The sequence below is a fragment of the Falco cherrug genome, chromosome 2 (assembly GCF_023634085.1).
Source record: "Falco cherrug isolate bFalChe1 chromosome 2, bFalChe1.pri, whole genome shotgun sequence".
In the NCBI taxonomy this organism is placed as follows: domain Eukaryota; kingdom Metazoa; phylum Chordata; class Aves; order Falconiformes; family Falconidae; genus Falco; species Falco cherrug.
The window spans coordinates 59,526,297-59,543,195 of record NC_073698.1 but is presented as its reverse complement, the minus strand read 5'-3'; the positions used below and the strand labels follow the sequence as shown (position 1 = coordinate 59,543,195).

The 16,899-nt window shown below is 36.0% G+C and overlaps 1 protein-coding gene across 2 annotated transcripts in view; it reads right to left on the bottom strand.

The window, feature by feature from the left end:
- Positions 1-84: 84 nt before the first annotated feature.
- Positions 85-16,899, bottom strand: part of TPP2 (tripeptidyl peptidase 2) — a 54,855-nt gene continuing 38,040 nt past the window's right edge. For both annotated transcript variants that reach the window (XM_055701899.1, XM_055701900.1), the window contains 6 exons: positions 13,039-13,190; positions 12,847-12,943; positions 11,851-11,981; positions 10,365-10,572; positions 1,600-1,719; positions 85-996 (listed from right to left, as the gene is read on the bottom strand). In XM_055701899.1, coding sequence (XP_055557874.1) covers positions 907-996; positions 1,600-1,719; positions 10,365-10,572; positions 11,851-11,981; positions 12,847-12,943; positions 13,039-13,190 — 798 coding nt within the window. In that variant the 3' untranslated portion in view covers positions 85-906. The remainder of the gene's footprint in view (positions 997-1,599; positions 1,720-10,364; positions 10,573-11,850; positions 11,982-12,846; positions 12,944-13,038; positions 13,191-16,899) is intronic.

Genomic DNA, 16,899 nt, shown 5'->3' with positions numbered 1-16,899 from the left:
CTTCTGTTGTTTGTAAGGTGGTGTTTTGCCTTTTTTTTTTTCCAAGCAAGCTTCATTTATGTACTCTTTCAGAAACCAATACAATTTTTAGCTTCATTATTTGTTTTTATTAATTATAAAATAATATTTTAAAGTATCACAGTGCACATGGTGTTTTTTGATCTTCAACTTTGCACATTTATTCTGCTGTGGTTTACATTTTTAACAGTATTAAACATATATGTATAGCTTTACAATACCTGACCAAGATTTAACTGTCTGGCACTTTTATACATGTATCAGCCTGTCCTGATACTCAACTTCACATGGATTTTTGAGTTTGCCTGGAATCACTCCAAAATGAAGTTTTAGGAGAGCACCTATGCATCAGCAATTCCGAGCTACACATTGTTACAATTTGAGAGGTTGAATTTTTCTTAAAAAAAATTAAATGTAAACTCTTGCAAACAATACAGGTAATGATGTTCCATTGCTTTAATCTAATAAATAAAATTTTTGCTACTCCTGAAGTAGCTTTAAGGCCTTCATACAATTGAAATGAAGATCAAACATGTTAAAATTTGTTTTACTGTAAAAAATACAGAGCTTTTACAGGTTTGCAGTTAAAAGTAATCATTAAGAACCTAACATGCATGCAGTAAGCCTGTTCAGCCTAATTCCAAATCCTTGGTGTTGGCAGTTCTGGCACATCCATTGCCAGCAATGGGATGCACAATAAGGAAACTCCCTGATGACAAGTCAGGTTAACAGGTATTAAGCTGTACTGAAGTGCCTTTACTGATAAATACAAACAATTTAATAATCAACATTCAGTAATGAAAACATGCGTTCCAATAAAAAGTCAACTGAAATTTTTCATATCCTGCCCCATATAAAATCACTTACAAGTTTACAATCGTTGGTTTTCTAGAATACACAGTAATCAGGTGGATACATGACAGGAAGCCAATTTTCAGTGAAAGTTGCACAATGAGTCCATCCAAGTAACTTCATTAGCTGAAGAGAAAAAGTGAACATTTTTAAAAAGAATCTCTAGGGTCTTACCCTTTTTAAGATCTAAATCCTTCCAACAAACACTGCATTGATATCAACATCTTAAAGATGTCTACTATCAGAAAGATAACAGATCGGAGAACTAGTGATCTTTGAGTTACTTTGTCCTTCCTGAAAGAGGAAAAAGAAAATCATCCTACATGATCTACAGTCTTTCAACTCAATGCACTAAAATTCTGTCCCAGGAGTTACATTAATTCCCATTAATAACAGTAAAACCAACAGTGGTTAAACAGCAACATAATGGGATTTTAAATATGCAGAAAATCTTTGGCTAAGTTGTCTCTACTTTCTTTATGTGCCAAACTAAGTTCCAGAAAGTAAATCTGCTAAAAATGAGTTACTCACAAACTAGCTATTGTAGAAAAAGAAAGAACAAGTCACTACTAAAAAAGGAGGCCAAGCTACAAAAATCTGGGTCAAGTTAAAATGTTAAGTTTAGTGAGCTCTAAAGTATCAAAAATTCAAGAAGACTTTTTTTATATGTTACTTTTAAAAACTTACTTAGCATGAACATAGACCATTACTTTACCAAGTACACGTTACCTGGATGCAGTTTTTCAAGTTGTCCTTCGTTGGCTTCTCTTCTGCAAGTTTTGTGGCAAACTTGAGACCTCTCCCATACATTTTATTTACCAATGCATGCTTATAGGCAAAAGTCAAAACCTACAATGTGAAAACAAAACCAAATTAGATATTTTAGTTTTACAAGGCTTAACAAGTAATAGCAGATTCTGATCAGGTAGCAGAAGTGATTTAAACTAAGTAAAACATTTACACAAGATAGCTTGCATTTTTCTTCGCAGTAGAACAGATGATTCACAGTAGTAGTTACAAACATGAACTTCCTAGAGACTATTTCTGACTTCACAAATATATTTGACTTCAGAACATCTTACGTAACACAGAAGTCACTATTCTAATTTTTTTATTCATCACATTTCTAGCTTCTTTGGATTTTCATTTTCTAGAGGCAACTGTATGGTATTAAGACCAAAATTTTATTTTAAAAAACAAAAATCAAGAACCAGGCAGGTATATCTTTGACCCACAGAAACAAAGACCCAATTGAGAGTTTTGATTCCTAGGAAGTCACAAACTTATTGCAGGAACAAGTATGAACATACATAGCAAATGATATATATATGCACACACACAGAGAGAAATGCACATAATTATAAACAAGCAATGAAGACAGGTAAGCATGAAGACAAGACTCAAGGTTTGGGTAAGCCTCTCACTATTGGTAATTTACTAAGAAGAGATTATAGAAAAAGCTTCCTCCTGATAACACTAAATCTAAAGAAACAGCTTACAATACTTGTCAATGCTGTAACTAACACGCACAAATGATTACTGAAAAGCTAATGCAAAATAAATCAGGTTCTTAACACCTGACAGTTCAGGCTATTCACAGTTCGTACCATTTCACCAGTCACAGGCACTAAGAATTAGTGAAATAGGAGATGTTTCATATATTCCCTTTGGAACACTCATAGTAAATAGCTTTAACTTTCTTTCCTGAAGAGTGACGTATCAGCAAAGTTGGTGAATATGGTGGTGTTTCTGTTGTTGGTGAAGTTTATGAAATCTCGTATTAAAGAGTTTGCTATTCATTTCCCTCACACATTTAACTATTTTTCCTTTCCTCTGACTCCTCCAACAAAAGTCACATTTTCCCTCACTTAAATTACCCCACTAAAAGAAGCTAACAAAACCACTTCAAGGATGCTCAGAAATATTTTGCGTTACAGCAAAAAAATTTTAAAATATTTCTTAAGAATATAAATATTAAAGAATCCAAAATCTGAATCCTGCAAGGACTGAAGAACCTGCCTAATTTTAACATTCAATGGAAGTGTTCAGGCAGCTAAACACATGCACAAATCTTTGCAGGATCAATACTTGAAAGACTGAGCTAAAAAACCGAAGTAACAAGCTTAATTATCAAGCAAGGAAAGGTAAGTAATTTTGAAGCTCTAAAGTGTATGTCGAGCACAGTTGCTCATTCTTCTGTCTTCAGATACTTATTTTGTGGAGTTGAAGTATTCACTTAACCTGTGGTATATTAAGACACATACATATATGCAACAATGAGCATACAGCACCATTCACATGTAGATTTTCCAAATATTGCTATTGGAAAAATACTTTGCATGCTGCATTCTCAATCCAATTATTTTGGATATTCTCCTGAAGCAGAAGACATTAGCAAACACTTCTGAATAACTGCTCAGCGGATCCATTAGCAGATTTAGTTTGTTAAACTTAAAAAAAAAAAAATCCCTTCTGTAAAAGATGATAGAAACCACAAAACAAAACCAAAACAAAATAAATCTCAAATGAAAAATGCATTGGAGCTCTCAGCAAATAACATATTGGAGGCTAACCAGAAATAATGTCACTGCTCTATTAAGAAAGCTCTTACCTGACCCTGCAAGTTTTGAATGGTTATTGAACATCACTGATAAAGGCAGGAGGAAAGCCACTTGACAGCATTTCTTTCGTAACAGGGCTTCCTAGAGTTTTTGCGGCAAGAAAACAAAGCATTTTACGAAACACCCTTGCTCTGGCCAAATAAAAGTTTGGGTATTTCTATATGAGAAAGAAGTTCTCTGCTGGACCAAAAGGTTGAAATCAATGCTCCAAGAGCTCTTGATAAAAGACAATAATTTCTGTCTTAGTGCTTGGAAAAAAAACCCAATAAACTGTATACAAGTTTACTAAAACCATAAGAAGTTCATTTACACTTCAGAAATTAAGAATAATGCATGAGATGCTTTAAAATCAGAATAGGTTTATAAACAAAAACGTTAGATAGGAAATGATACTTTATAACTTCTACACATATTGGTCAAATTAAGCCTTACAATTAAAATACAGCAAGCTTTACAAGATCACATAAGTGAAGATTATGATTCCTTGATATGTGTAAACAAAATGTAAACTGGAGTGCTATTAAGATATAACAGAAAACAGTTGCTATGTGAATGTATAACAACAGCAAATAAATCCATTTGTAGTATTTAAAAGCAGTTGCTACATGAAAGAATAGGAACAAATCTGAGAGGATTCCATACTATTTCATAATGTCAATAATTTAGGCTAGCTTTTACAGAACAAGCGATACGGCCCAGAAATTCAAAGAGCGAAAAACAAAGGGCAATAAGAAAAGTAAAAGCCAGACCCATAAAAGTGTTCGGATGTCCATTTCCTAATTAGCTACCTAACTTGCCATTGCCTACATAAAGATGCATATTTAGGACAGTAAAATGCTGGAACAATCTATCCCAAGACATTTGCAGGGCTAAACATTCTTTAAGAAAAGAACTTTTTGAACCCGGCAACACTAAACTACCTAATAAAAAGTTTTTCTAGTATCCTAATACTGTTACTTATGAAAACAGACCTCTCTAATCAGTTACTTCATTATTTACACAGTTGTTTAAAATATATCTACATTTACAGATAATTGAAATACTAGGTGAAATGATATAATCTATAGATAACACACTCCAACTACTTCAAAGAATCCTGAAGTTGTAACGTTTATAATTACCAACAGACATGTTTTTTCAAGTTCATATATATGTCTATAGTAATAAACTAAGGTTTCTTAGCTATGTTGACATGCCTCTGCTCTATCGACTGGGCTATTACAAATAAAAGCAATACTCATGCAAAAAAAATTGACTCACCATTTTTTCAAGAGAGGGAGGGGAGTTAAGGGAATCAAGTATCCAGCAACAAGTTTTTGGCAGTGACTGAATACAATCAGCTGGAAGAGACAGCTGCATCTGACAGTGCAGACAGCAATATGAAAAACAATCCAGGCTAAAGATGTTTAAGAGACAAGATGGAAAGGTCTGGGCCTTTTATTTGTTTTCAAACTTATTTTTAAATGTGCAATTTTGCTCTTCCCCAACAGCTAATTTAAAGGTCGAAGGGCATGAAATTCTACAGATGGGTCATTCCTAGTAACAAACCAGCAACATCCTATTACTCTCCTGTAGCAGTTGTTTAAAACCGGGGATTTTGACCTACATATTTTAAGGTTATGTTCTAGGCAAAAGAAAAATTGCACAGCTCATATTTCATTACCAAAAACCCTGAAGCACTACCACAAATGTTTTGGGATAAACAAATACGTGCTGCATAGAGGTGTCTCAGCTGACATTTCTTTAAAACACTTGTGGGTACACAGGGAACATAAATATTTGTTTTCATATTTCATTTAAAATAAACTTTCAGAGTTTATTCTACTATCAAAAGTCAGCACCAGCTTCCCTACATACTTGCTACAATGTGGGGACAAGCATGATATTTCAGTGGAAAACAGACAATTCAAAGGAAGTAACGAATGCCCTGGGGCAACACAGGTGCTGTACCTGCAGAGGTGGAACAAGTGATAGTACTTGGTTTACTGGAAGGTGAGCAGAAATGTGCAGAAACGCGATAACATTCCCGATTAATCTTTAAAAACAATGTAGAAAAACCACATCTGTCTTTGTTTTCAAAAAATTTACTTAGCCTTTTCACTGACATCTGGATGAACTTTGGCTTACAGGAAGCTTAGATGTAAAATCACCTAGAACAATGTTTCTATCTAAAGCCACATATATACTTGAACAATTAGTGCAGTTTATTTCCATTCTCTCTCACCCAGTTGTTCCAGCTTTCAAGTGCCCACAGCACAAAGCCATGTTCACATGCATGAAGAGCTCCACATTTTCATTTCCAGTGTAGTCCTTTAGAATAAGCTGGCTGCTTCTTGAGGACTCTCATTTGAAGGACATTCACACAAGATCTATCCCTGATCCTACATCACTACCCTTCCTCCTTCCAAACCTCTTCTCAAAAGGCAAGTGAGTCATGCAAGGTTAGGTGACAGAGCCAAGTCACAACACTTCCATTTCATCAGTGTGGCCTAAGTCCAGAGCAGCATCACAGAAAGGCTATTAAAGCTGTAATTTCTTGTTTTCTACCTAGGTGAATTTTACCAAGCACAAGTCAGCTGGACTGAAGAGCATTATCAATGCTTTTGCCCTTACCCTAGCAAAACTAATTTGTTCTTAGACAGAATCTCTTTTGAAGCCTTAAACACTACTTCACAAAATCAAGTCCTCAACATTGTTCCTAAACTCCCCACCTCAAGGGAAGTGAGCTACATGAAAAGTATGGCTCCCCTTAAACAGGCAAGACTCCAGATTTTCCTCTTACAGTCCATAAAATAAAATTAATTGCATTAAGCTATTCAATTGGTTTTTTAAACAAAATATTCCAGAAAGTACAACAGCATACTGCATGCAACACCAAGGTGGAGATTTATACAACTGTTTCTTCCAAATAGACAGAAGCTACTGCAAAGAAGACCACCAACGGCCACTGCAGGTACATTCTATTAGCCCATCTCTAGGGCAGAAGATGTTTACATTTATTTAAACAGGAAGCTGAGAGAACTTGAAGAACAATCCCACTTACAGAACTTGTCATCCATTGTGAATCAAAATGAATGACTACTGAGTGGACAGTTTAACATGAGGTGCCATTTGGCAGAGTTGGGTGGAATGAAGGAACTGTGAAGTATTAAGTTAATTTTTGAAGAAAAGTTACAGCCCATGACACACATGTACAGCCATTCTCAGTTTAGAACAAAGACAGTAGGAATATAACTAACTTTTTCTCTTATACTTTTTTTGTGCCTGGCCATATGATAATTATGTAGCCTTAGTATTAAAAGCAACCCTTAAAAAAGCTAAATAAAGCATAATTGGATCATCATATGTTTATGATTTTGAATGACTAAGAGGGTATGCCATCATTACCTGGAATCTTTAATGCTAACAACTGAAACAGCGGTCTGAACAATGTAATTGCTAACTACAGGCACTTCCTGGGAAAACTACCGGATGGACATGACACCTGTTAGTAAAGCAAATGAAAGAATATGAACAGCAGCCAGCATGAAACTTTTAGGAAGCAATCAAGGAAAAACAAACAACCAACTCCCTCTGCCCTAGCCCTCATCCTCTTCTCTAAATCTGTTATCAGGGAAAATCATTATTCTACTATCTCCTTTCAAAAGTAAAATACTCAAGTCTCATCAAGGTCTGAGTGACATTACTCTTACTCCTCACCCCTTTCAAAGAGCTTCCAGAAAAACAGAAAAAGAAAACCTCAGAGTATGAAAGTGAACAATTACATGTCTCAGTTCCAATAATCATACAAAAGGTTTACGTAGCAGCACGTGTCTCTTTCCCTTCAAAGTTTGTTTTTTTTTTTTTTAACCTTATCTGTATGCCCTTCTGGAATGAGAATTACTGAACATTACCACAGGAGAGATGAGAGGATAAATTCATCATGTGATCTTTAGAGACATTAAATTGATAGCTAGCAAAACACTACATTACCGACAAACATACATCTTCCTAGACTACAGAAAGCATGAAGAAAACCACCACAGAAGCTAGTGAGCAACATAAATTACTTGCCAAGCAGTCACTGAATCGCAAATGCTTGAAGGCAAAAGGGAGCTCTGAGATCATTAGTTCAACACCCCCACCACCACCATCCTTCCCCACTCAAAGTGGGGCCACCTATAGCAGGTTGCCCTGGATCACATTCAATTAAGTTTTGACTACCTCCAAGGATTGAGACTTCACCATTGCTCCAGGCAACCCACTGGAGTTTGGTCACCCTCACAATAAAAAAAACCCAAACACTACCACTGCCACAAAACCAAAAAACCACACAGAAAAAAAACCCCCAATTTTTTCTTAAGAAGTCCTTGTGTTTTAGTCTGGGCCCACTGCCTCTTGTCCTGTCACTGGGAAAAGCCTAGCTCCATTTTATTTACTCCCCCCATCACCTATCTATACAGACAGACAAAAACTCCTTAAATTCTCTCTTCTCTGGGTTGAATAGTCTCAGCCTCTCTTCATATGAGAAATGCTCCAGTCCCTTAATCATTTTTGTGGCCCTTGCTATACTACTTACACTAATGATCATAATTGTATTGATATAGGGCAATTTGTCCAGCAAGAAAAGAACACAGAAGATCAACTGTATGCAGGCCAGGCAAGGCTGAGTAAGTGAGGCACGTGTGGGTACTGGACAGAAAGCCCACAGAAAAGCACAGGACAAAGATGTACCCCAGGGGTCATTAGCATGTAGCATGACACGCTCATTTTTTCCACTTTCAGAAGCCACCCATTTAAAACACTCAGAGCAATCTAGAACATTTCTGGGTGAGAAGCATCCTCAATGTACTGGTTCTAGCTAAGACAATTTTCTTTACAACAGCTCCTGTAGGCTATGTTTTGGATTTGTGCTGAAACTGTGTTGATAATGCAGAGGTGTTTTCATTATTGCTGAGCAGCGCTTCCACAGAGTCCAAGGCCTTTTCTGCCTCTCACCCCACCAGCAAGCAGGCTGGGGGGGGTGGGGGGCACAAGTTGGGAGGGGACAGAGCCAGGACAGCTGGCCCCAACTGACCAAAGGAATCTCTTATACCATATGATGTCATGCTCAGCAATAAAATAAATGGGAAAGAAGGAAGGGGAGACATTCAGAGTGATGGTGCTTGTCTACCCAAGTAACTTCTGTGTGATGGAGCCCGGCTTTCCTGGAGATGGCTGAACACCTGCCTGCCAATAGGAAATAGTGAATTAATTCCTTGGTTTGCTTTGCTTGTGCATACAGGTTTTGCTTTCCCTATTAAACTGTCTTTATCTTAACCCACAAGCTGTCTCACTTTTTCCAGTTCTCTCCCCATCCCACTACAGAGCGAGCAAGTGGCTGTGTATAGCTCATGACGGTCTGTTTAGATTGCAGTTTGACTAGTAAAACCAAGAGGGAAAAGCAGACAAACACACTGTATAAACAAGATGGAAGTTATTTCCATATGAAATGCTACATAAATAAATCTAAGAAATTTTGTTGACCATTCAGTATCAATGTAACCATACAGAAGCATCAATTTTCAGAGCAAAATCTGAATATCCACTTAGACATATCCATGGTCAAAGCAGTCACAGACAGGTTCAATCCCTAATCTGCAATCCAAATCAGTTAGTCATTCCAGGTCCACACAGCTCAAGAGCGCCAGGAATCACTATCTGTATTGAAAAAAAACCCGTAACAGTGATAAACTCCCAATAAAATGTGTATATTGGCAGTTTTTCCACTGAAATCATTCTCATCGGCTTTAAAAACCAAGAGACAGAAATAAACCAGGGGTCACTACACTGGAATGTGGTACTGTATTTACAAACAGACAACAAGAAAATCATGTGCCAGACAAAATCAGCTACCACAGTATAGTTAATCAGTTAAAGATTAGAAGAGGTATGCTGAAAAGATGTAGGTGTACAAGAATATATACATTAAAAGAAGTGAGGGTAACCACCATCAACCCTCCTTTTCAAGCCTCCAGCTAAAGCACAAGTTCTTACTGGGAAGATTATTTACTATCAAGGCAATTAAGAATTTTTTCTTTTAATTTCAAAGTTTTTCTTGTGTAATTATCTGAAGTGCTTTGGCAATTTAACTGAATTATGAACAAATACATTGGTCACTTTATCTTCCACTAGAACACAGCCATATGCAAGAGTTAAGTACAGCAACTAATTAATACTCAGTAACTCAACAGTTAAAACATACAAAGCCATAAACTCTGTAAATTAAAAGCTATGAAACTCATCACCTATAATTGATTTTTTTTCCCCTTCTGGAATAGTCATCTTGAATGAAGCAGACAAAAACTTAAATGTCAGGATTAGGAACCTTGAAATGAAAGGGAAATCTGTGCCAATAAATATATGTGTAACTATTTCCAGGGGTTTCTTCTTTTACCTCTACAGACATTACTGACAGCAAAACACAAAACTTCTTCTGTCCATAGTGTAGAAGAGGCTACAGAATGCAGGGCTGACAGAGTAGGGATGCTGCACACTTCTGTGTGTGTACAGCTAGAACAGTGCAGAGAATCAAAAACGTTCCCTGAAAGGTACAGAAAGAAGCAATTCAATAAAGCAAGCTGTGTTTTCAAGAAAACCTGGTAGCATTCTATATCCTTCCTTAACCTCTACATTCACAGGCACAGAAATGGGCTTACCACGGATTTGACAGGCTTGGCAGAACCTCTGTGGAAAAAGGTTATTAAGGAAGCACAACATATGGGGAAAGCATGAAAAAGTAGAAGGGAGGAATGTATGAGGCTGTGCACACAAAGGCAGTGCATAATTCCAGGAGAATCTATCAAAAAACCCTATATGCAAAAGAAAAAAAAAAAATCCGCTCTGCTCTCTTACCTTGCTGTCAAAAAGATCAGTCCATTTTGTTGTTTCCCAGAATGTCTCTGTCAAAGCTTCCGAGCAGCTCTCATGATCCTCATCTTTGCTTTCTGCATCACTGGAAGCAGCCCCTTCTTGGGCCTGCAGATGGAGAAGTTGGTCAGCCAGTGCACTTCCTTTTCGACAAAGTGCATCCACTAAAGTAGTCTTCTGTTTTTCCATTTCACTAAAAAAAAAAACAAACCCAACATGAAAAATACTAAGAACTTTTTGCAGATGCCTCATTAAGAACAGAAACAGTGCTGTACTGAGTTTAAGCTAAAACTTAAACTTTAGTTTAAGCTAAAAAGTTTACAGCAGTTACACACAAAATGAAAATAAGCACAAAGATTATTTTTCAAGCATGGCTATTTACTATAAATTAAACTAATTTTAAAAAGTTACCTAAAGACACTATGCATTAAACAAGTTTGATCATTCTTCTAAGTCTGAAATGCCTTTGATGTCTTAAGGCAAGGGCAACTCAGGATTCTAAAACTGAGTAAGCTAGCATCCAGAAATACAGCTTTATTATTCCTGGCATTAGAAACAGAGAGTCAAATCCACCACTAACCATAAGCAGATACAATTCTGCTGACTTCAAAGGAACTGCACTCATTTAAAGCACCATTCAATCTGGTGTTCAATTCCAGACGTTAGATTCAACCACATGACCTAACAGGTCAACTTACCAAGAAATGTTTAGAATGAAGTTCATTATGTCATAGCTTTGCTTTCACATCAACAATTCAAGAATTATACAGAAATATTCACGATAGCTAGAACAGACTAGTTTTACAAATGAAATGCAATATTTTATCTAAAATAATAAAAAAATATGCATCACCCATTTTAAGGGCCTAAACTTCAAATGTGCTGCTCTATTTGGGACTACAACAGCACCATGCCACACAACACGAAATCTACTGGTTATTCTCCCAACTAAGGTGTCGCCTTCAAAACACTGTCTTCCTAAGGATATATGCTGGTAATTCAGAGGAACAATCTAAAACTAAAGAAAAACAACAGGTCTCAAAAATACTTTGAAGCACAAGAATGGTCCTCACATTTTTCAGAAATGAAACCTTTTGCAAGCAGTGACTTAGACTACGCAGGTAACACTCAAACACCTCTACATCGATATTCTAATGGTCCCTCTGATCAGAGATTAAGCTGGATACAAAAACTTAATTCCCCATTTTTCTGACACATCTAAATCCTGAAAGCGCACTTGTTTATTTTATTTAACATTGCCAAGTAAAAATTTGCAAGTTTGAGTGTTCCTGCATTCTGGAGATATAAGAAGAGAACAAAATAATTTTGTAGTCAAGTTTGACATTACCTTTGCCCCCCAAAATGACACAAGTTATTAAAAAAGTTTATAGCCATTCCATTTCTTATAAGCAGAGACAAAGTACATAACTACAGAAATAGGATGCAAGAAAATTATTTACTGGGTAGGTACTTTTTTATAGTAGTTGCATCAGGCCTGGGATCAGTCTTCATGGCAAAATATACTGCTAATGCTGTCTGATCAATATGAGAGATTACAATATTTGCAGCTTCAACAATTTCATCAAGTCTTTTCATTCGTTCCTAAAAGAAGAACAGAAAAGGCGTTTAGCACAATGAAATCACTCTACTTGACTGCTGGCCCTAACACTAGGATAATTGCAAAGGTACGCAGAAATAACATCAGGTAATTCAACATGTTCTTTTCTCCACTTTCTCCAATTTTTGATTAAAAAAGCTGGATAAATGCAGGAAATCTTGACAATGCAGATATGTAGTCCATTTCACTGAAAACACTGAGAAATATGAGGTGGGTATATGCAAAATGCAGAGTTTACAGAAAGAAAACCACCTTTCAGTACAAATTAATCCTCTTTAATAACTGTTACCACTTTTTTTAATTTCAGAAATAAATATAAAATCAGAAAAACATCCAAGCTGACATATACACAAAGCTGTTTATCTTCAAGATAAACAAAGCAAAGTTATGTGAACTTTTCTGTTCACAGTTCTCATTTTTGAGGACAACTATGGTGGATTTAGCTGTTGTTTCAAGGGGTCCCTCAGTTGTCTGAGCAATTCTGGTAGAACAAATTACCAATCCACTAGAGGAGCAGAATAGGATGTGTGCTTGTCTCAGTAACCACCATTTAGAATACTATTGTTGCAGCCTAAACCAGTAAGGAAACTTACAATGTATTCAACTTAACAAGGAATAAATGATAAACAAATATTCTATAGGTAGGCATACTTACATTCTGCTGTGGGATTAAGTAAAACACAGTCAGTTAAGAAGGCAGTTGTCAATCTAATTCAGAATTTCTGCTTTATAGTACCGAGTACAGCTACAGCAGTCACTTCAAGACCAAACATGTATGAAGAAAGATTCAGTTGTATAGGCTACACGGATGCATTGAGACAAAGTCTAATTTAAAGAGTGTTAAATAACCTTTTCAGAATCCAGCTGATGAAGTCTTGCAACATACAATGGAAGATGGTTAGGAAATGCTTCTTTCAACTCATTATACATGTCAGTGGTATCCAGCCTAGAAGAGAGGAGGTCATAGCATGAAATAGCAGATTCTGCATAGGTTTTTTGTACAGCTGCTTCAGGCTTGTGTAGTCATGACAGCAAACATACTTGGTCATCCACTGTATTTTTAGATCTCTTAAAGCTTCAGCAAATTCTTCTTTTACATCTTTTTCTTTTTCCTGTTCTCTTTCTTTCTCTTTGCTGCCATTTTTACTCTTTGACAGTGATGGTATCAGGTGATAGTGAACAGTAAGGACATCCTGGAGGTGGGAAAAGACACATACTGAGAGGGATACAGTATGCTTTTTTCAATGCTGTATAAAAGTTAAATCATAGCAAGCAGCTACTCCAAGCTACGCATAAAATGAGTAAGGATTCTGAGAGCAAAGGAATTAGTTGTTAAGAATTCGGGAACTGCTTTAACTTGTTATTTTAAGCGATACAAAGATGTAAACAGTAAAACAGCACGCTGGGCGTAAGACAAGAAAGCCTAAAATTTAGCAACTTTGATATTTTTGTATTTGTAGAGTTTTACATGATATTAATCAGGAAATCAGAAGGGTGGGTCTTTTTCTTTGTTTATAAAAAAGCAAGTAACTTGGTTAAAAGTCAAAGGAAAAAAAAATCAGTTAGAGAGCCCATCCCACAAATCTAGCAATAAACTAATGAATAAAGATGACTGAATTCTAAAAAAAAAAAAAAAACCAGAGTAAGATAAATATGAATCATGACATAAGATAGATGTTTATTCCTCTTGAGACAGGATTTCTTGCATGTGCCTACTGATTTAGCTGATGCATTCAGTCAACTCTTTTCCAGTTTGCTGCTACAGACTTTCCTTTTTCACCTCTATGCTCAAAATAAGTAGACACAACAGCAAGATGTTTTTAAACCTGAAAAGGTAGCATAGAAATAACACTATAGTTTGAGTTCATGCTACACTACTCAACAGTTACCATTAGAAAATGGGATACAGCTATTTAAAAGGAAAATCTTAACTGATCTTAGATCATGCTCTGAAGTCCATTTGCTAAGATGATTTACATATAAACTTGTAAATAAGCCATCATTAGATTTCAGTCATTGCTTCTAAAAAATTAAAATTGCTGGGGGAGGCTATTTTATTGTTTTTTGGTTTAATGTTGCAATTTTTAAAAAAGCCTCTCCCCAAACAGTGTGGGGACATGTCCTTTTATTTTATATGTAGGATATTTCACACAGAAGATCACTTAAGTTTAAATCTTCTAGATACCATTACTGTACCACAATATTGTGCAAAATATTCTGCTGCATGCTTAACTACTGTGGCAATTTAATTATTCATACAAATTATTCAAAACTAAATTTGTGGGAATACATTTCCTATAAACAAGGTCAGTGTTTCATAATGAAACTAAGTCTTGTGCGGAAGATGGGAGTTATTTCAGGTTACTTAAACAGTGAGTAAAAATGTGACTGTTAGAAATTGCTATGCATAATCTTGAAATAATGGACTTCAACACTACACTTCTGAAACTACTCTAGAACACTGATGCAGAACAACTTTATTCAAACTGATAGTTCAAAGAGACCAGCAGCTTGCTATGGGTTACTGAAAACAATACTAGTAAGAGAATGTGACATCAATATTCCCTTAAAATAAATTTTCCAGCTGCTTAATACAAAATTGCAGATGAACCACAAAACTGACATTCACATTTTTTTAAAACCCTAGCTTAACTCACTAATCGACATTGAAGTATAGCTTTCACAGGAAATATCCTGCACATGTGCATTTCAAGTATGAAGTGCATGGCCAGACAAGTACACCTATATGCGACTCCAGCAAGACCTAGGCCAGAGCATGATGAAACAGTTCATGGAGGCAGGCACACGTAGTGGAAGATGCAGAAGTCAGGAACATGGTATGGCCCTGGCTAACATAATTAGAATGGCAGAAAGTAACAATACAGTTAATTAAAGCAAACTGAACATTAAGAAGTTAATTCAGTAAAAAAAAATCTGAATCTGTAGTTTCCAATGTTTTTTAAAAGACATCCTCTACTGAAACTAATACTTCTGTAAGAAAGAAACCTGTCTTCCTAGAAATATTCTTCTAATATTTCAGAATTTCCTTCTTGAAAGTCCTCTTTGATCTTACTTGGCAACATATGTTTGGAGTTACGGATCTAAATGGCCTCTGCATTCTCAAGCCTTGTCCATACGAGAAAGCTCTACTACTCTGGTTTAAGGTTCAAACCGAGCATAATTAGATTAACAAAACCTCACTTATGTGGATGAACTCTTTAAGAGACTAATTCCATGTATCTAAACCATCAACAGCAAAATGTCATCCTGCCACCCTCTCAGCTAGGTACCTTTGGCCGCATGAGATTCTGCAAGCATTACAAGCTATAACCACTGAAAGGGAAACACTGTGTTTCAGACCTAGGCACCCTCCTTTTTCAAAAGGACTTATGAAGAAAGAGGCACACTCTTCTGTACAGACATCAAACTTATTTCATGGGATCCATAAGGTCTAGGTGCTTATCACATTTAACTAAACTGTCTTAAGATGGACTGAGGCTTCTTTATTTTCTCTATTTTGTCTGTAAACAGTAGCATCATTTATAAAAACTCAGCAACCTCCTAGATAACTGAGGATGCCAAAATAACATTGTCATTGCCATTACAGAAACATTCATCGTTAAAGATTAAGGAGAAGAAAGGTAACTCTTCACAATTCAGTGCTTTAATGTCTTTTCTTATTCCAATTTCACCTCTAACTGTTCCACACTAAGGTAATTGCTACAGTGGTGTACTGGATTTGATTTTATATATGCATCTCTATAAAAAGATAGAGTTATAGACAGAGAAAGGTAGCAAGCAAGCATATTGTCCATTGAGAAAAACAGTTTAAGGAAACTTTCAAACTAATGAGAAAGCTGCCCTTTGTTCATCCTCCAGAAAAAATTAAGCAATGTTAAAAATTCTGGAAGTATACAGGATATGCACTTTGGTCAGTGTACTCTCTGCACAGTCTAGTAAGCCTCAGTTTACTTTTTAGAGCTACAAACTGCATACATAAACAAGCACAATGCCCTCAAAACAGTCTCCTCTTAAAAGAGCTTAATTAACATTTAACCCAATTTTGTTTAAAAGATTTTAACTTAGATTTTTGTCCAATGATTCAACATTTAGTACTTCACGTGGAAAAGACACATGAACTATTGTTACTTATACTTTAAAACCCTTCATAGCAAAACTAACCACAGGAAAAAGCTCCTTGAAGGATCACAGGCCTCATTTTCTGTTTGACAAATACCATGCACATCTGCACACACAGAAATATGAATGTGCATACGGAATTTGTATCTGCTTTAAGATGTATACAATTTGTGCAACATTGCTCATTTTTACAGCAATACTCGAAGCTGAACAAAATTTCTTGAAGTCACCTGCCAGGCTTACATAAAAATAAATCAGACATGTACTTCATCCATTTTTTGAAGGCCTCCTGATTAAACAGGGATAGTATCTTAATGCTCAAAGGTAGACATGCTTTTATGTTTGCCTCAACAATGCTATATATTAGTCTTCCACCACTACTTATCAATATCAACTACATAATGCATTTCTTGCTTTGAATTGGAGGAAAGGGTGGCTGAGTAGGAAGAAAGATGTAGAAATTTTCTATCCCTTAATTAGTTGTTACATATTGCTGTTCAAAAGCTGCATTATATAAAACAACAACAAAATTCTTACAGACCAGAAAAAGTCAGTGATCTGTTTTCATTGTAACTATGTTCAGGACAAAAACTTCAAGACAAGGGGGAAAAAAAAAATAAAAATCACATTGTAACTGCACCTAAAAGTTAGGTTGTGAAAGAAGAAAGGTACATAGAACCAATTAGTTTTTCCTATGGTTGTTTAGCGCACGCCTCCCCATTAGAAACCAAGGGCACTTCTACGGGTATTGTGGCCAAGCCA